The sequence below is a fragment of the Odocoileus virginianus genome, chromosome 27 (assembly GCF_023699985.2).
Source record: "Odocoileus virginianus isolate 20LAN1187 ecotype Illinois chromosome 27, Ovbor_1.2, whole genome shotgun sequence".
Taxonomy (NCBI): domain Eukaryota; kingdom Metazoa; phylum Chordata; class Mammalia; order Artiodactyla; family Cervidae; genus Odocoileus; species Odocoileus virginianus.
Window position 1 is genome coordinate 7,255,338 of NC_069700.1, and position 21,974 is coordinate 7,277,311.

The window sequence follows — 21,974 nt, forward strand, 5'->3', positions numbered from 1 at the left end:
GGAGTTTTAAGAGCTACTGCTATTCAGTACGACTGACATTCACATGTCATCTTGAACCTTTCAAGCAAAAGGTGGTCTAAAAAAAGGTGACTGTCACAGGGGTTGTATTTTCCTGCCAACTCCCATATTGAAATTCTACTTTTTCATAAAAAGCTGCCTAATAAAACAAATTGTAAACTGCGGGTAAAGAGTGAGTCGAGACAAAGGTCATTCATTCACAGCACTTTTACTAACGCCCACTACTTGCTCTTCTGCTGCCTGTCCTCCACTGTTACTACTGGCTCCCAGGCATTTAAACTGCACTGAGGAATCTTAGCTCCACACTCACTGTCTCTTGATCTGTATTCCCTTCACCTCCTCTTAAATGTTTATACAGTAAGTAAATGTAGTTCTGAAAATTCTTGAGGCTGGAAATTTTTTGTCAGACCAAAAAAAGGGATCCAAGTAAATAAAAATAGCTGGTATTATTCTTACATAGTTACCTATTCACTGGAAAAATTTAGCCAAATCCTGAAAGGTGCAATGAGCATATCATGTCTGTATTCCAGGATGTAAAATACACCATTATTTTGATGTTTACTCTTACTGAGCAATAATTATTTTTTCTCCCAAGTGTTTATACCACTGCTGAACAACAAAGCCAAGTTCGTGCCCCAAAACCACAACATGAATTCTACAATCTAAATGATCTTTCTGAATTTATCTTCTGCACTGGCGCTATTAATAGTTGAATCATGTAACTTACGGAAACCATTAAATCCCATTACTGAGGACAGCAAATGAATTAACCTACGCGATCTAGTGTCACTTTATTTCCTCCAGCAAATTAATAAATCAGACTAAAATACAACTCGGGACATGTGTCACCAAATCAAACATTGTTAATACACTAAGATCACTGGGACACATATGAATAGATTAGAAAGCTTCATTCCATAAACAGCCTTTCACAGCGAAAGGCTGAAATGTTTTGTGAAAGAGGCACTCTGAAGCCGGCCCGGCACATCCCCCACTCACTTCTGTATCATGGTCTGCCACTCTCCTTCCCGGTCTCCAATAGGAAAGCGCTCTATCTGCGCCTGTGTCTTCGTCCTCCACTCGCGCATGTAATCTTCTATGTCGAACACGAAAGGGTGCTGCCCAAAATTAGCATCGACGACTTCTCCTGGTGTCTGGAGCCCCACAGTAGGATATAAATTTGGCTGTAAGACAACACAGTTCACTAAATATCCATCCCTTTTATGTTAATTAAAAAAAAAAAAAGCAATTCATTCTTTCAAATGCTACCTTTAAAATAACAGAATTGCAAATTTGCTCCACAAATATTTTAAGATCTCAATCAGAAACTAGTAGAGGAAGAACTAAAGCAAATGATCAAGGAAAATACACAGCAACCTAAGCTACTTATTTATTCAGACCATACGGCATTATACTTCTAATAAATAAATTCTTGCTCTTAAGAATATGTCACACAGACTCAGGGAGCTGAATGAAGCAGGGGCTCTGTGACAGGGTGAAAGGTGGGCTAGAGAGGCAGACGGGCAAGGGTCTGGGAGGGAGGGGACATGGGTGTGCCTATGGCCGACTTTTGTTTATGTATGACAGAAAACCACAAAATTCTGTAAAGTAATCATCCTTCAATTAAAAAATTGAAAAAAAAAAAGAATATGTCATACAACAGAGAGATTCAAGCATAATTCATGTTTATCCATCTTACGTATGAGACATGCAATGCACTTTCAGAAAGTGCACGTGGAAGCTGATTACCAGAGAAGGACATCCGAACTGGGCAGACACTATTTTAAGTTTACTAATTTCTATTCTCTGTACATCTGGGGTGCTTTTATTAAGGAATGGTGATAAGAATTTAATTATAAGCGAAACAGTGCCTTTAAGAATAGAGATTCTTTTCATAAAAATAAAATGCACACATTTCGAGAAAGGATTTAAACATTCAAATTCATAAAGAAAGGCATTTCCTCCAAGATATACTCCAAGACTTGAGGGTGAAACAAGTTCAACAGCTTCAAAAATTTGTACAAAAAATACAGGAGTCCTTCTACTGGTCCTGTCAGTAGCTGTCACATCTGAAGGAGAATAAGTTACTGAATGCCTACTAAATGTCGGGGCTTAATCATTGTAATTACCCTGTTAAGTCATCATCATCATTATTATTTGCATTATGAAGATAGAGGAACTGAGGATTCGGGTAAATTAACGTGCTCACAGTTGTCCTATGCTACGGCAGAGCTGGGACTGGAACACAGGCTTATTTAACACCAAAAGCTAAGTTCAGTGTTCCTTTATGTAACTCCAAACCCTACTTCATCTTCAGCCTCTGTATTTATGCCTATTTCTCTGCTTTAATGATTATCACAGGTATTTTCAGTACAAAATCAGGTAAAGATTAAGAGAATATAATGTGTGTAAATATAAGATGCTTAGATAGATTTCACTGCAAAAAGCTAAGAAGGTACTTTTAAACTCAAGTGACCAATCAAGCAACCAAAATCAGAAACAGAAGGAGTACTGTGGTAACATATGAAGAGATATAATCACACTGGGTTAGGGAAATAAATGTTAACGCAACATACACAAATGTACTGATCCTTAACAATCAACAGAACTCACAACAGAATTTTAAGGTGAGGACAAGTGAGACACTTCTTATAACCTCATTTCCCCAATGAGAAACGGAGGTTTAAAGCCCCAGTCTGTTGATGATGCACAGAAAGGGAGACTCGGGGCTCTACTCCGGGCACAGTGTCTTCTTCACTAAAGCCCATTACAAAAGTGCGACACAGTTTAAAATAAGAGTGTTTTAAGCCAAAGACTCTTATGTCAAGAAAAATGAAATTTATAGAAAAAAAAATCTGCCACACATATAAGGACCAATATTCTAAACGCGAAAAAATAATCTCAAGAATATAGGAAAACAAAGACTACTAGTTCACCTGCTCAATGCTATGTGGCAGCCTGGACTGGAGGGGAGTCTGGGGGGAGAATGGATACATGGACGTGTGTGGCTGAGTCCCTTTCACTGTGGCCTGACACTATCACGTCATTGTTAATTGGCTATACCCCAACACAAAATAAAAAATTAAAAAAAAAAACAACACAAAAAATTACTAGTTAAAAAAATTTAATTCGTAATAGATACATAAGGCAATTTGAAGAAACATAAGATGATTAAAAATATAAAGAGATACAAACTGAATTTCTTAAATGCAAATTAAAATAAGCAGATTATTTTGCACAACAGATTAAGATTTTAAAAGCTGAGAATACCCAGTGTTGATGAAGGCTGAGAAAATAAGCCTCTCATTCACTGTACACAGAAATATGAACCAATATAACCTTGGAAGAAAGAAATTTGGCAAAATCTATTAAAACTGACAAGACAATTTTACTTCTTTCTTTCCAATTAGAATTGCTTTTATTTCTTTTTCTTGTCTGATTTTGAAATTACAGATTCAATTTCCTTACTGGTAATTAGTCTTTTTCTTGTAAGAAATTAATCCTACAGAAAAATGAACATGTGCAAAGATATATGTCCTGCAGCATTATTTTTAATAGCAAATGAAAAATTAAAAAGAATGTCCATTCACAGGTGGTATTAATATACCACAACCAGGGAAGCTCAGACCGCACTGACTATAAGATCTACCATCATTTTATGTCTAAGCAGAAACACTGTCCATTAAACTGTGACAGGCCATAGATTTCTAGGATGCACCCCATTTCATAAATGTCAAATACGCAATAACAACCATCTTTAAATCGTTGCAGTATATCTTACAATAAAATATTATAAAAACAAGCATAAAGAAAGCATTAAAAATGTGTATAATGACACGGAAAGGCGCACTACACATTACTAAATGAAGAAAGCAAGCTACCAGAACAGAGCCTTAACTATGACCCATCTTCTTCCAGCCGACAGTTACGGACATGCTGGCTAACACAAGTTTATAACAGATCTAGAAGGGCATACACTCAACACAATCACTATATCTAAAGATGGTGAGGTGAGTTGGGGAAGAATGATCATTTTGAAAAACATTTCCAGTTTTCAGAGATGTAAAGCACCCCCTGGTTCCATAATAGGTAAGCTTTTTTTCTGTAAACATCCCCTCCACGGAGGCTGACTGCTATGACTGGCTAGTGAAGGATCACAGGTGGTGGGGACTCTAAGAGAAAGACTAACTTTTTCTTTCCTTTTTTTTTTCTTCTTTTTTTTTTTTCTTTCCTTTTTAAGTAGAAGAATGATATGTTGTGTGTGGAAGTCCCAGAAGATCTCACAGTTACAAAAATAAAGAGCTCTCAGAACCACTGTGTTATTAACAGAAAACTTACAACCACCACCCTAACCACCACTTTACCCACTGCTGCACAGATGGACATCACCCTTGGCTAATTACAGACAAGGCAAAAAATGTAACTGGTGATTCTAAAATGGGACCAAAAATAATCAGAAGACAACCCCAAACAGTCAACATATCTACAACTAGCGACGCCTTTTTCAAACGATCACCACTGTCTATCAGTGAGGAACAAAATCTGCTAAGTGATGAGTTGATTTTACTTGCTTAGTGCCACAAAAAATGGGGGAAGGAAAAAAAAAAAAATCAAACCAGCTACATATGCCCTTCCACCAAACTCATGTGACATGGAGAATCTGGGCAAAACCTCTCCAACAACACTGAGCTACTCGGGCCCTTGTACCTGCCCCCACCAGACACTTCTCGAAAGCCTCTCCTTTCCACTCACCCACAGGATCACCCCCCTGTCCATTCAAGGGCAGGATCAGGCTACTTTTCCTCTGGATATACAACATCTCCTGTTTTTCTTGCTATTGTATCACTCTCAACAGCAAGCAAACACCCTGCTAAACTGCACAATAAACCCGCTGGTCAATTCTCAGCCCGTGTGATGTGATACATCACAGTGGCATCTGACACGCTGACTTCTCCATCCTTCTGGATAGATCTTCTTCAGTTGGCTCTGAAGGACACCCAATTCTTAGTCCTCCTCCTGCCTCACTCACTGGTCGCTGCTTCTTAACGTCCTGTTTCAGGCATACAATAAGTGATACCAATCAAAAATTTATTAATAGATTTAAATATCTGAAGAGATCAGTGAATATCAGTTCTAAATGATAAGAAAGCACTGTATCAGAGCTTATTAGTCCCCACTCCCTTTAGGGCTATATATGATGCATATTACAACTGATAGAGGCTTAGATTTGGGATGTAAGGTGTCTAGAATCAAACCACTCCTTATGTCTCTAGATGCTGAGTCACCACCATCTCCAGGAGTTTCTGCAACAGCCCTTCACAGTCGGCTTGTTTCTGTCTCCCCCCAACTGCCGTCTGTTCGTCATCCCCGTGTATCGTAATAGCTAACACTCTGCAAGGTCAGTGTGCTTCATTCAGAGTAAACGCCCAGGTGCTCACAATGTCCCTCGAGACCGAGGTGATCTACGCACCCACCATCCTCGGGTCTGACCCGGCTCCGACCGCTCAGCCTCTCGACCTCCCTCACGCTCCTCAGACATGCCCCACGCGCTCCTGCCTGAGTGCCAGCCCCTCAGTGCCCCCTCTGCCTGCGACGTTCTTGCTCTCCGTATCCTCGCTTCCGACCCGGCTCCGACCGCCTCAGCCTCTCGACCTCCCTCACGCTCTTCAGACATGCCCCACGCGCTCCTGCCTGAGTGCCAGCCCCTCAGTGCCCCCTCTGCCTGCGACGTTCCTGTTCTCCGCATCCCCGCTTCCTCCCAAGTTTCTGCTCGACAACTGCCTTGAACAGTGGTGAGCAAATTCTACCACCTGGGTTCCGTCTTTGGTACTCTCAAGTGCTACTGTTTTTCTTCCTTTAAAAGTTATTTAAATTTTTAGAATTATTTTTAATGCATTATTTATTCTCTAAGTTCCTCAACTTGAATACTCCGAGAGGACAGAGACCTCCATCTAGAGTTTTGCTGAATAAAAAGCAAGCACAGAACTCGCCACAGAGTGGCATCAATAGATGGTGAATTAGTAAATGACAGCCACTTATTAAAAAGCCCAACAATAAAAAAGAAACATATTTCAAATGAATCCACAGTGACACTAAAAAGTGTCTTCTAAATAACCATTTCTGATTTAGTTCTGAGCCACAGCTAAGTTCCCTGGGCAGCGGTGCCCAGTGCAACTGTGGGCTTCATTTCCGATGGCCCACACCAATGGCAGCTCAAAAAAGCTCTGGTCTATGTGCAGTGTGGCTTATAAGCTTATTACCAATAAGACTGCATTTTAAATGTGAGTAGTACTAGTTCTACATGCTTCTTTTAATTAAAAATACAAAACTACTTTTACAAGAAATTATGTCTTACCGGTAAGTCGGTGAAAGCAATACCTAAAAGGAAGAGAAAATGGCATTAGAAGTTGTTTTTCAAAGACAGAGTATGATGACAAGCTGAATTTCTCACCAAAATGAAGGGAAAATACAGCAAATGAAGAAAAAAATTAAAAAGCTAAATATAAAATAACATGACTAATTTTTCTCTCTATAACACTAATACAGGTCTGAGTGAATGCCATCCTATTTCAAACTCATGACCCTTGTTAGGTACACGCCAATTTTATTTCTGGGGTATGGTTGTTGCCTCCAGGATTTCCGAAATGGTTCAGATATATAGTCAAAGCTATGTGAGGAACCACAAAAGAACACTGGTTGCAAAATAATTACATTTAATTTCGACTGACACCTAAGCTGCTTTATCTGGCCTTGTTATCTAAATCTTCCTTACCTAGACTTAGCTTTTAAATAATTTTGAGAGAAAAGAAAGATTTTCTGTTATAAAAAGGGGTGAATAGAAAATATAATCGCTTTGTTTACTTAAAAAAATTCTCATAAAAATAAATTCTCAAAGTTTTGATCACTCTAGAAAACAAAATTAATTCCTCCTTCAAAGGACAAAGATACAGTTGAGGATTTCTTTTAAATGCCCTCTGACAGTAATTTCAACAGTTATGTACCAAATACATTTGAACAATGGCAACATCCCAAAGTGATGTCATAATCGTCCTTTAACTATTCAAATAAATTACTTAGCTGAAAATAAGATAATAAACAAACCTGATTATTTCTATAGGACCTCAGTCATAAGTTTAAAAAGACTGAGCTCTATAATAATGGGGGGGTGGTGCTGGTGAGTTGGCTGATCGCAACTCTTCAGTTTAAACAAACATTAGGACAAAACAAAACCAAGCCGGCACCCCTCCATCTACGGCGGTGATCTCCCCCTGGGAAAACGGGGGCCCTTCTGCTTCTTCACGGTCTCCTCCCAGCTGAGTCTGCGGCTCTACACTGCTGCTGTGCCGCCAGAAAACACAACCATCTGACTCTACTCATTAAAGTAATAAGGTCAAAAGGCAAACGGACTATAAATCTCGACTATACATGCCTTGAAATAAACGTAAAAATAGTGCTTTGTAATTACAACTGTTTTTATGACTTTTAAAAACCAGCAAACTCATGTTAACTTGTCAAAAGTGGAAACATTCAGATTACCTTTAGTTTAATTAATAAACAGTAAAGTGATTGTGGGCTAAACAAATGTGAGAATTTATCCTAAAAATTTCAGAAAACTAAAAAGAACAAAGAAAATAGCAAGAATAAATAAAACACGACCATATATAATTTTACCACCTTTCATAAAACAGCAGCCTAATCAGTTTCCCTCAAAAATGTCTATTGATAAAGACTGTCTAAATTTATATCATTTAAGCAAAATTTCCCCTTTGTCAGTAATTACTGAGCTCCTTTCTCACTTTACCAAGATCTCTAATGAAATATCCAACTTAATTCTATAGAATAACACTTTTGAACACTGTCAAATATATTAAATACAACCTATACATATTCAGACCACAAAAATGGCACTTTAACAAGCTGAACAAATATAAATTTTACACAGAAAACAATTTTTTCTCAATTTCCTAATCTGATTATCAAGAGACTTTTAGTAAAGTAATTGTCAACTGAAGAATGATAACAAAATTAAAAAATTCAAATGAATTAACTTGCATACTGAAATGTTTCTCCTTTAATTATTTTCTCAAAACTCTTTTCACTTCTCTTTATATGGTAAGTAAATATACATTTTGAAAACCTCCATGAGACAGAAACTAAGGATGTACCAAGCTTTGGGGCAGAAATTATCCACTCTGCGAAATACAAGGGGAGAGGAACTGAGTAAGATTTTATCTTCTAGATGCTAGAGTCTGGTCAGGAGAGAAACACATTACTCTGTAAAGGGTCAGAAGGTAAATATTTTCAGCTCTCTAGGCTTGTTTCAACTACTTAATTCTGCATCAGGACAGCAGCCATTATAGAAAATAAATGAACAGGAGGTGGGGGTTGTGGTGACTGTGTTTCAATGAAACTTTACTTAGAAAGCAGACACTGATCTAGCCCATGGGCCATCACAGTTTGCTGATTTCTGCTCCAGTGGAATAATTTTTGCTCACCACATCCCCAGCACCTCGGCCAGAGTCTGGCAAATGACAATAAACAACATTTACTGAGTATTCACTAAGTGTATGGCAATCACTTAACTTCACATGCATCACTTCAGTTTGCCCTAGCAACCTTAGCAAGGTACATGTTATAGTGATCTGGTTTTATGATCTGAATGTTTAAGAAATAGAAACGTTTAAGTAATTCGCATGAGGTCACAAGCCTGAGCCAGGAGATAAACCCAGACAACTGAACTCCCATACTGACCACTGTTATCCTGACTCTCCATGTGCTTGATAAATACCTATTAGGTTTATGAATGAATAATGCCAACTGTTTCAAACTGACAATTTTAGAATGTGATTCCATCAAGTACCCTTGTTCTTAAACAGCATCTCACGTGCTGTGGTTCATGGGGTCACAAACAGCTGGACACAACTTTGGGATTCAATGAACGACCTCAACATATTTTAAAAACCGCTTCCTCACACAAGAGAAAATCTCAGTGTAAATGCATGTGAAAATCTAATAGGAAAAAAAATAATATCACATCATCTATGATCTTCTCAAGTCCCAAAATAAAATTTCTTCTCTGAAATAAAGTTTGCAAACTATAAAAAGATTCATTTTGGTTTTAAACATGTCATCTTTGCATTACTGAACCAAAGGTCCTACCTAAAGGCAGACTTCCGGTTTAAGATCTTAAATACCTCAAGCAGCCAAGCCAATGAAGACTATCCCAGTTAACTGCTTTGACAAGCCAGACAGAGCCTGAAGAGCAACAACAAATAAACTAAAAGGGCTGTCTCCTTCTGGAAACCAGTCTGCCAATAACAATCAGATCACAAATACACACACTATACATGGCATCCTTTATCAACGGTCTTGTACTGAAAAGAATGTTAAGAATCTCTGTGGACTTGTGAGAGCTTTTAAGTTAGCCAGCATAGGACTTCAGAATCAACAGTAATAATCAGAAGGGAAAGTTTTAAGCCAAATGTAACTATGGCTAAGACAGTAACATTAATAAGGAGTATGTCGAGACACTAAAAAAGCCCAAATAACTATTACCAACGTAGCCCAAAATTTAGAATTCTCTACTACTAAATTACAGAACAGTTTTTGCATTAAAGAATATTTATTATATGTCTAAGCATACTATCTGCAGTTTAATTTTTAAATACTGTTTATAAGCAAACTGAATTTTCTGCCTTTGGGATTAGTTTATGCCTTCTTTCACTTTATCTCATCAGAAATAACCTGCTATAAATCAAGAATGTTTTAAACAGCTAAAAATCTGAAACTTTTTTAAAAGCATCAACCTTGCTATCCTTTATACTTGCTTTAATACAAAACAAAGACAAAAAAAATCTAAGAAAAGGGAGCATAATAGTATTAAATCTGAAGTAGTACAGATATTCAACCAAAACCCCTAATTTCCTGTTGGTCTTACAAAGGAGCGATTTGCTCATGTTTTCACTAATCTATTTATTTGCCAGCTGTCTTTTAGAAGTTTTGTTGTCCTTTGCTCATTTTAGCTCTGCTCCCTTTTGCAGAACTAGCTTGTAGTTACAATCTTTGTTAATTTTTTGTCAGTAGACCTGATTTTTCAGTATGCCAATTCCCCTCATTTCGCTGGGAGCATTAAGCTTTTCCATGCTCTGTCATCACCCTCATGTTATACTAAAAACCGACAGCTTTTTTCTCGGCACCCGGTGTCTAGAAAACTGGATCATACTGTGAAGGGCTTTATTCAAAGCAAAGCAGAAAACATGTAGCATTTCCACTACTAGAATAAATATCTGAGCATGCAGTTACTTCTAGTTAGTCTCACAGGTGTGATACAATGTGGCCTTCAAAGTAAAAAATTAAGATTTTTAACTGAATATGTGCCCATTACATAATACTTCAGATTTAAATTTTCACCATTTTCTCAACTTCTACCTAGAAAAAGCAAAGAAATAATTTCCAGAAGCATCTACTCATAAAGGAGAATTACATAATAAACATTACTACCATGTTATAAGTACAATAACCATAACATCTGGTTATTTTAGTACCTAAACTATGTCCATTCTTGGTGTAGAAGCAGGTGTTGTTGATAAGGTTAACACAACAGCCAATGACATCACCAGTTGTAAAAGTTGGTCCATAAGGTTGTCCCGTTCCAGAAGAACAAAATGAATGTCCATCATCACCATGGTAACCATATGAATGTTTATCCCAGCCTAAAAGAGAAAGTTTCAGTATATTTACAGTGAAAAGTAAGGTTCCCCCAATACTAGAACTATCCAGTAAATTTATAAAAAGACAAGCAAGAATAGTACAATTTCTGTAAATTTCACCTTTACAAAGGTAAAATTCCCAAGAGTACATTTAAATTCTCAACAATCACAGTACATAAATTCTGTATTAAAACACTGCTTACAACATTAACAAAAATAAATCTGCCACACAGAATGCTAAACTATGTCTTAAACAGAGAGGACTCTTAACAGAAAAAGCAAACAAACAGCAAGACGCAGTCTCCATGCATACTTCCTTTGCTAATAGACCAAAGGAATTTTGCTTTGATTTGGTTTAAACACACACAGAGTTTAAAATAACACGCAAGATTTTTCTTTCAATTTTCAAGCAGTTTCCTCTAAAGTTAATTTTTAACATTAGTAAACAGAACATCAGAAAATATAATCGAAGAATCACTTTGGTACAATTAATGGTTTTAGGAGAACAGCCTACCATTGTGTTTCACACCTTCCTTACTTTGCTTTTTTTCTCCTTAGTTTACTTTTAATATCAGCCTAGATACCCACCCAGAGTATTAAACAACTGAAAATGGGGTAAAAGTCAGGAATGTGTTGGGAAGGACAGAACCAACCACATGAAAACAGCTAAAGTAGTTGATATCACTATGTACTAGATGTTCAAAACACCAACAAACAAAACAAAACAAGCAAAGCAAAACAAAGCATGGCATATTTTGGAAAATAGCATAAAGTTTATTAAAACCATTAGCTTCAACTCTGAGCTCATTAAGTGATTAAAAATATAGAAGATTAACGTACTTAACTATCTCAAGTTACTACTTGACATTTTTAGCCAGAGTTAGCCATAAGACTGTACTGTAATTCAATTACAAGTATACCTGGTAGTCTATTCATGTTCACACCTTGAGCAGAAAGACCAATTCCCATGTAACTGTTTAAAAAAAAAACAAGGAAGAAAGAAAAGCTGGTGATTAGAGTTACATATATGTATAAATTACCAAACACTCTCAAACATTATCAGAATTAAGCCCAAGATGAAACGCATAGGGTAGCTACAAAAAAATTCTTAGAATTCATGAAAAAGCAAAAAAAGGGCAATATTAAGCAACAACAACCCAGACTCACAGTAAAGTCCTATAGCTATCATTCATAAACATACCCAAAGAATTACTTATGTATTCTTACAATTATAAAAATCTTTCCAACTTATCTACACATAGATATTTGGAATTAAGAATTCTAACAAAAAGTACAGAGGGGCATGTGGCTTTTAAAAGGACACAGTAAAAATCTAGTTCCTCCCCTCCCCTAAACAAAGACATGGAGACATATTTGAAAAAAATATCCAATTCAGAAAAAGCATCTGCAATACCTAAATATCCTAAAAAGTATGTGCTACAGGGTAACCATGTATTGGTTTTCCAAAAATATTTAGGCAAATTGACAATATGGACTTAAACATGAAAGCCTTAATTATTAATGTATAAAACACGAGAACAAAATTATCTCTACAAAAGAAATACTAGAGCAAAAGGTTATCATTAAGGTATGCAATTCATTTTAAAAACTTTAAAAATATTAATCATATCTGATAAAAGTAGTTAAAAATATAATGTAATAGAAATTTCTTTGAAGTGTAAAGTACAAAAAAGTATAAAAAGTATACTTTTATAAAAAGTATAAAGAAATTCATTTACAAGTATTGATGCAAAAAAGAAAAACTAAAAAAGCAAACTGAATCCATTAGTTAACAATTAAATTGCTAACTGTGATTGTATCAAGATTTAAAATGGTATTTGATGAATTTAGCTACCACTCCTAATAAAAACTCAAATAAACATAAAAGGGAAGTACCTAAATAAGACACAGTTTTTGCCAAATCTAATACAACAAGCAAGGTATTCAACAGTGAAACACTTAAGTCATTTCCAATAAAATCAGGCATAGAGATGCCTACAATTGTTAAACATTGTTTTAAAGGTTTTAGTTCAATAAGAGAACTAGATAACAACTAAAAATATTACAAGATATAAAATTATATTAATTGTAGTTGCTCTGATTATATACCTCAGAAACTATGGAATACACTATACATTTTTAGAATTAACTAGGTATTTTGGGAAAATTTAAGATCCCCTGGAGAAGGTAATAGACACCCACTCCAGTATTCTTGCCTGGACAACTTCATGGATAGAGGAGCCTGACAGGCTACAGTCCATGGGGTCGCAAAGAGCTAGACACAACTGAGCAATTAACACACTTTGGGAAAATGACTCAATGTAAGAAAAATATTTTAATTTCTTTTCTAGTAATAATCAGCTAGAGAAAGGAAGTAGAATCTATAGATACCAATCATAATAACTACAAACACTATAAAACAGGGGTATCATTAAGGACGGGGGCTTCCCAGATGATGCTGGTGGTAAAGAATCTGCCCGCCAATGCAGGAGACTTAAGAGACACGGGTTTGATCCCTGGGTCGGGAATATTCCCTGGAGAAGGAAATGGCAAACCCACTCTAGTGTTCTTGTCTGGAGAATCCAATGGAAAAGGAGCCTGGTGGGTTACAGTCCATAGGGTCGCAAAGAGTCAGACACAACTAAAGTGATTTACCATGCATGTATACAAAATAGGAGTAAAGAGCTCAAGTAAAGCTCAAAAACAGTATCTTAAAAGTGATAATAAATCAGTATTTTAGTATCTGGATAACATAACAGCATAGGAATAGCAATCTTTCTAAAATCAATATGTATGTGTACTGAGGTTCAAGATAAGACTCCAAATGAGTCTATCTTTTTAAAACTAGAAAAGGTGATTTTAAAGTTCATAAGAAAAAACAGAGAATTTTGATCAAGACAAAGTTAAATAAAAAATAACTTAGTGTCTGTCCTACTAGATAGTAACATTCACAAATAATGGAATTCACAAGTGCAATATGACCAACAAGAGTTACATGTCAAGGGACACCACAATGACAAAACATGAAGAAACATATTGGATGTCTAGTCAAGACTCATTAAGCTGGTGTTCTGATTCAGCCCCTCTGTTCCAAATACGGCATACAATGTGATTATTTATGTTTAAAGAAAGTAGTAAGTTACAAGAGACCCTGCCAGAAGAAACACAAAATAAGCAGGGACGGCTCTGGGCCCAGGGACACCCAAGAACGGGAGGCGTCCTCCTGAGACACCAAGGGCTAACAAGGTTCCACCATGGATCACCAGCCCTGCTCACTGCTTAAAGCCCACCGGGAAGATGCTCCCCCTCCTGAAGGGAAGAAAGCACAGATACCACCCACGGCCTTGGCTAAAGCTCATCTGACACTGTGGCCTAGTTAAGGGGGAGGGAGAAGGAACAGCCTCTTAGCTAAGAGCTGGACAAAGTTACTGACTCCATCTGTGACTCAGCCTGCAACACTCACCCTGAACAAAGAACCTGGAAACCCTAATGTAGACCTGGCTTTTGAATGGGGGCCCAGGAGTCAGAAAGCAACTATAAACTGTAATAAAGAGAAAAGTATAGACTAGATAAACAAAATGAAGGAAAATGTTTACCTTCCTAATTAAAATAATGCCACAAAAACAAAATTCTAAAACACACCAAAAATGTGCCATGCTTAATTGTGTCTGACTTTTTGCGACCCCATGGACTGTAGCCTGCCAGGCTCCTCTGTCCATGGGAATTCTCCAGGCAAGAGTACTGGACTGGGTTGTCATGCCCTCCTCCAGGGGATCTTTCCAACCCAGGGATTGAATCCAGGTCGCCCACATTGCAGGCAGATTCTTTTTTTAAAAAAGTTTATTTATTTATTTTAATTGGAGGCTAATTACTTTACAATACTGTAGTGGTTTTTGCCATATATTCACGTGAATCAGCCATGGGTTCCCCATTCCTATTCCCCCTCCCACCTCCCTCCACATTTCACCCCTCAGAGTCATCCCAGTGCACCAGCCTTGAGCAGCCTGTCTCACGCATCCAACCTGGGCTGGCGATCTGTTTCATGTTTGGTAATATACATGTTCCAATGCTGTTCTCTCAAATCATCCCACCCTCGCCTTCTCCCACAGAGTCCACAAGTCTGTTCTTACATCTGTGTTTCTTTTGCTGTCCCGCATATAGGGTCATCGTTACCATCTTTCTAAATTCCATGTATATGCGTTAATATACTATATTGGTATTTTTCTTTCTGGCTTACTTCACTCTGTATAATGGGCTCCAGTTTCATCCACCTCATTAGAACTGAATCAAATACATTCTTTTTAATAGCTGAGTAATATTCCATGGTGTATATGTACCACAGCTTCCTTATCCATTCGTCTGCCGACGGGCATCTAGGTTGCTTCCATGTCCTGGCTATTATAAACAGTGCTGCGATGAACATTGGGGTGCACGTGTCTCTCAATTCAATGTGTATGCCCAGCAGTGGGATTGCTGGGTCATATGGTAGTTCTATTTCCAGCTTTTCCAGGAATCTCCACACTGTTCTCCATAGTGGCTGTACTAGTTTGCATTCCCACCAACAGTGTGGTGGGAATTCCCACCCACACCCTCTCCAGCATTTACTGTTTGTAGGCTTTTTGATAGTAGCCATTCTGACCGGCGTGAGATGGTACCTCATTGTGGTTTTGATTTGCATTTCTCTGATAATGAGTGATGTTGAGCATCTTTTCATGTGTTTGCTAGCCATCTGTATGTCTTCTTTGGAGAAATGTCTGTTTAGTTCTTTGGCCCATTTTTTTGATTGGGTCATTTATTTTTCTGGAATTGAGCTGCATGAGCTGCTTGTATATTTTTGAGATTAATTCTTTGTCAGTTGCTTCATTTGCTATTATTTTCTCCCATTCTGAAGGCTGTCTTTTCAACATACTTATAGTTTCCTTCGTTGTGCAAAACTTTTTAAGTTTAATTAAGTCTCATTTATTTTTGCTTTCCTTTCCATTACTCTGGGAGGTAGGTCATAGAAGATCCTACTGTGGTTTATGTCAGAGAGTGTTTTGCCTGTTTTCCTCTAGGAGTTTTATAGTTTCTGGTCTTACATTTAGATCTTTAATCCATTTTGAGTTTATTTTTGTGTATGGTGTTAGAAGGTGTTTCAGTTTCATTCTTTTACAACTGGTTGACCAGTTTTCCCAATGTCTTTTCTCCATTGTATATTCTTGTGCAGGCAGACTCGAACACGGGAGTGGGCGGCCTACACCTTCTCCAGGGGAACTCCCCAGCCCAGGAATCCAACCGAGTCCCCTGCATTGCAGGCAGGTTCTTAACCAGCTGAGCTACATAGGAAGCCCCCCAAAAGGCATATAAGACCAACGAAATACACAACTGGAACATGAATTCATTCTAGAAGACATCAATCAATGGAGAGTATGATTTTAAAAAAAGCATTTAAAAAAACACATAACATAATTTAGGATTATGTTAAAGAAAAAAAATGGAAACACCATTATTAAAAACTACAGTGGAACACCAGTATTTACTGAGATAGTTTAGCTAGTGATTTGCCACAAGTAAAAAATATTTTGGTAAACTGAAAGTGCACATCACACACACTGAGAAAGATAAAAACAGATTCACACACAACCACACTACAGACTATCGATAACAAACGAAATCCTAAAAGCTTCCAAAGAGAAAGGCAGATCATGTCAGAAGGAATGACGATTAAAATGACAGCTGACTTCTTTCCAGCAACAGCTGATGACAGTAAACAATGGCACAAAGTATTGAGAGTAAAGACCTGTCAACCCAGAACTTAATCCCAAGTAAAGCATCATCCAAGAATGAGGGCAAAATAAGGTATTCTATGGCATAATAAAACTAATATTCTACTATCCACAAGTGCTCACGAAAGAACTATTTGAGAACAGACTTCAGTAGGAAGCCCAGTGAAACCACAAGGAAATGCATGAGACAAAGAAATAACAATTAGCAAAGAAAATTATGAAATGTCATTAAACTTACTGAAAAAATATTGTCAATTTCATGCTGGTAATGACGAAACCTGTCTCATTGGCTTTCATACGCAAGGAACAACCCAGAGCTGTGCCAAACTTATAACAAGGACTGTGTTACTGTGACCATTGACATTTTATTCTCTGTGCAGAGTGGAGGCCTGGCACAGAGGAGGCGGCTCAATGCACATTTTCAAATGAATGAATAAATGAATGGTTAGTTTGACTAAAAAAAATTGCATAAATTAATGGTATGACATTTTTAGAGTTCAGCATAGCTTATTGCTAAAAGCTAAATATAGACATAAATATATTCATCTAATAAAAACATCCTATTCAAGAAAAAGGGGAAGAAATAAATCTGACTTTATTTGTAAATAACATTACTTTAACAAAAGATAAATACAAAATAATCGGTAAAGTTAATAAGTGAATTTAATACAGCTGCACAATACAGAGTTACTATATAAAAATATCTATTGTATTTGTATATACTGGCAGCAAATACTAAGAAAATAAAATTTTAAAAACAATTACATCTACGATAGCACCAGAAAGTATAAAACATTTAAGAAGTGAACAAAAGACATGTAGAATTTTTCAGCTGAAAATTACCAAACAATGATGGGGAAATTAAAGAAGATGTAAATAAACGGAGAGATACATCACATTTATGGACTAGAAGACTCAATATTATTAAGGCTACAATTCTCTCCAAATTGATCTCCAGAGTCAATGCAATCCAAATTATACTCATGCTAGGAGGTTTCTATAAAACTGACAGGCTGATTCTAACGTTTGAAATAAATAGGATCTAAAATATCCAAAAGAAAGTATGAAAAAGAATACAGACATCGGACTTACATCATTTGACCTCAAGATTCACCTGACATAAACCTAAGTAATCAGGACAGTGTGGTACTGGCATTAAGGATCAACAAACAAATCAACGCAACGGATTCAGAAAGAGACCCAAAAGAGTTCCACACTTACACAATCACTTAAAATTTTTACAAGGGTGCCAAAATAGTCCAAAAGAGTAAGGAAGGTTTTTCTATCAACAGTGATAGAACTGATATCCATTTGGAAAACTAAACATTAATCTCTACCTCACACAATACATAAAACTCAACTGAAAATGGATCACAGTCCTAAACACAAAGATTAAATGTATAAAGCTTCTAAAAGAAAACATGTAGAAGTATCTTACTTACATGGGGATAAAGCAAATACCTATTCGGACACAGAAAGCAAGAACCATAAAATAACAAACTCATAAGTCAGACATCAGCAAAATTAAACTCTGCCCCAAAGACACAAGACAATCTAATTTTTATAAATGAACAAAAGATCTGAATAGACATTTCAGAAAATATCGCAGAAAACTGCAAATGAACAAGAAGCACGTGAAACTGCTACACTGTAGTGACTATTAGTCACGACAAAAGGGAAATTAAAACCACACTGAGGTACCACTATACATCCGGCAGAATGGTTAAAATTTCAGACTGCCCACACCAGTACTGCCAAGAATTCGGTACAATAAGAACTGTCAGCCACTGCTGGTGGGAATGTAAGATGGCACAACTCCTTTGGAATGTGGCTGGCAACTTAAGTCTGAGTGCGTGCTTACCCCCAGACCCTGCGGTTCCACTCAGAAGAGAAAGGAGGGCAACATGTGCACCTAGAAATGTGTATAACCATGCTCCTAAGAACTTTCTTCACAAAAGAGAAAAAACTGAAACAGCCTACGTATCTATCAACAAGTGAACGGATTCACAAACTGTGGTATGTTCTACTCAGAAATAAAATGGAAAATGAATTACTGATATACACAACATGGATGACCTAAAAAATGTAATCTTGAATCAAAGAAATCCTACAAAAGAGTCTGCTGTATGACCCCTTTTGCAGACATACCTCATTTTACTCAGCTTCACAGATACAGCTTTAAAAAAACCAAGGTCCATCAGCACCGATTTTCGAGCAGCACCTGCTCACTTTGCGTCTCTATCACGTCTTGGGAATTCTTGTAATATCTCAACCATTTCCACTATTATTAGCATTTCTGACAATTAAGTACTTTTAAATTAAGGGATATACTTTTTTTTCTGACATGATGCTACTGCACCATGAACAGCTGATAGTATAATGTTAACATAACTCATTTGCACTGGGAAACCAAAAAATTCATGTGACTTGCTTTACTGTGATATTTGCTTTACTGTAGTGGTCTGAAACTGAACCTGCAATTTCTCCAAAGTATGCCTGTATATGAAGTTCTGGAACAGGCAAAACGAAAACAATGGCTCTTCTGAGACAGTGAGGACAGGGTCTAACTGGGAAAGTGGAGGAGGAAACACTTCTACTCATCAAAAGGTACACTTCAGACTTCACAGTACGTAACTTTTATGATAATTTTAAAAAGAGCAGTAAGCAAGTACCAAATTCTAGTTAACGCTATCTATGCATGCCATAATCATTAGGCGTTAAGTCTGCTTACTTCGAAATGCGTTAGAAAATAAGATGGCTGGCTGGGCGGACAGAGGAATGGGCAGATATGGGATAGAGCAATTACAGTCAGTTCTGCTATTATCATGACGTCTGAGTTCTTTAAAATCATTGCAGTATACAACATCATGCAATAAAATCCACAGAGCTTAAGGAGAAAACGGGTTTAAGAGCACAACATTAAAAAACTTCATCATATCTTTTTTTAAAAAGGTAAAAATCCAATAAAAAACGACCAAAACTCAATAAAAATGGTTTTACACATGCTGAATTTTCAAGAAATATATAAATACTATAATAAATATGGCACCTTACACTGAGAAAGACCTAAAGGTTACTTGGGGAAGTCGGTGAAATAGGACTGCAGCTTGTGAGTTGCGAAGTGGTGGAAGGAGTTATTGGACAGGGGAGATTTGCAACACCAGATGTGCAGGGCTGTGGCTCACACCCAGCAGTGAACCAAGGCAGCTGGCAGCTGTCTGAGGTGTGCATGACATACAAAAACAAGCCCAAACTCAACAGCAGCAAGACAGCGAGAAGATTTGATGGACACGCAGCATATTGTGGTACTATGTGCAGTAAGTCGCCTACATACGAATCTTCAAGTTGCGAACTTTCTCAGAGGCGAACGTGCGTTCACATGTCCAATCACGTAAGTTAGCTCATGTGTCTGGCAGACACGGTCATGTGCGTGCATCCTCTACAAGTGGTCCTGCTTTTGTGTACAGTATCATTATTTCAAGGATGTTCAGAAGCAAGGAGAAAAGCAGCGGTGACGTAGCTGGTACCGCTGAGAAGGAGCGATTGGTTATAATCTGTCAGAAAGCATCTGCATCACCTGTGAAGTGGTGAAGTGTTACTTGAAAATGGACTTAATAGTAGTTGGAAATGTCTACTGCAACTCTACCAATAAAATTTTTAAAAGAACTACAAATGCTATCTCAAGATAGAAGAGAAAATGCAATCATTTTTTAAAATGCTCAATGAACACTGAAGCGGGGAAAAGAGTTTTTAAAAAGCAACAGGGAACAAATGCAATGGATAAAATAGTTAAAATCAATGCTGATATCACCCCAATTATAACAATAATCATTTTCAATGTGAAAGGTCTAAATAAAACAATCAAAAGAAACTGACAGAGTAAGAGAATAAGACCCACGAATGCTGTCTACAAGAAACCTATTTTATATTATAAAGACACAGACAGATTAACATGAAGGGATGAAGAGAGGTACACTATGCTAATACTAAGCAAAAGAAAGCTGGACTAGTTATATTAGTTCCAAACAAAGCAGATTTCAGAACAAGGGAAATTATCAGGGTTAAAGAGAAGCATTATGTGAAGTGTCAATTCTTGAAGAAGGCATAACAATTCCTAATGCTGATGCACCTGGTAACAAAATGTCCAACGATGTGAGGCAAAAACTGATAGAATTACACAGGAAAATAGTCAAGTCCACTATTATAACTGGAGACCTCTGTAACTGGCAGGCAGAGCAGGCGGAAAACCAGAGAACACCATCGACCAGCCGGCTTTCACTGACTCCACATCTGCAAACATCAGAATACACATTCTTCACAAGTTCACAAAAACATGCACCAGGAAAGATCAGATTCACATTTTTAAAACTGAAATAATACAAGGGATGCTCTGAAACCAATAATGAAGTTGAACAAAAAATCACAAGCTGAAAAATCTCAAATTATTTAGTGATTAAGCATCACACTTCTAAATAACAAAAAGGTCACAAAGAAGATTTCTCAAAAGAAATTTTAAAATATCTCAGACTACATAAAAATGAAAACATAACTTATCAAAATTTGTGGGATGCAGCTTTAAAAAGGTACTTAGAGGAAAATTTATAGTATTGAACATTGTAATAATCTAAAACCAACAATTTATGCTTCTATCTTAGGAAACCAGTAATTAAGAAAAATATAAACCTAAGAAGAGAAGAAATATTAAAAATCAGAGCATAAATCAATGAAATTGAAAACAGGAAACCTGAGAAAATAAAAAAACCAAAAGCTGGTTCTTCACACTGTTAGTCATCAGGGAAAAGCAATCAAAACCAGAGTAAGCTATCACATCACACCTGTCAGAACAGCCCTCATCAAAAAGACCACAAATAACAAATACTGGTAAAGAAATGGAGCAAAGGGAACCTTTGTACACTGTTCATGGGAATGGAAATTGGTGCAGTCAATTAAAAAGTAGTTCTAAAAACAGACTACCATATGATCCAGCAATTCCACTCCTGAAGACAATGAAAACACTCATTTTAAAAGATACATGCACCCCAATGTTCACAGCAGCATTATTTCCAACAGCCAAGATATGGAAGCAACGTAAGCGTCACATAAATAGGTGAAGATGTGATCTCTCTCTCTCTCTCTCTCTCTCACACACACACACACACACACAGTTCTATGCAGCCAAGAATTCTGCCATTTGCAACAACATGGAGGACTTGGAGAGTACTGAGTTCAGTGAAATAAGTCAAAGAAAAACAAATACTATATGTTAGCACATATATGCAATCTAAAAAATAAAAGGAATGAATATAACAAAACATAAACAGATTCACAAATACAGAAAACAAGATAAGGGTAGACAATTAAGAGGTATAAACTACAATGCATACACTAAATAAGCTACATGGACACACTGTATAGCACAGGAAATATAGCCAATATTTCATAATAACTTTAAATGGAGTATAACCTAAAAAATACTCAATCA

General features: G+C 36.9%; 1 protein-coding gene across 1 annotated transcript in view; it reads right to left on the reverse strand.

Annotated features, from left to right (window-relative positions):
* RANBP9 (RAN binding protein 9) overlaps window positions 1–21,974 on the reverse strand; it is a 68,913-nt gene that overhangs the window by 20,976 nt on the left and 25,963 nt on the right. Inside the window, exons 3-6 of the mRNA XM_020903675.2 lie at window positions 11,648–11,700; window positions 10,563–10,730; window positions 6,374–6,396; window positions 1,018–1,202 (exon numbers count right to left, since the gene is read on the reverse strand). Coding sequence (XP_020759334.2) covers window positions 1,018–1,202; window positions 6,374–6,396; window positions 10,563–10,730; window positions 11,648–11,700 — 429 coding nt within the window. The remainder of the gene's footprint in view (window positions 1–1,017; window positions 1,203–6,373; window positions 6,397–10,562; window positions 10,731–11,647; window positions 11,701–21,974) is intronic.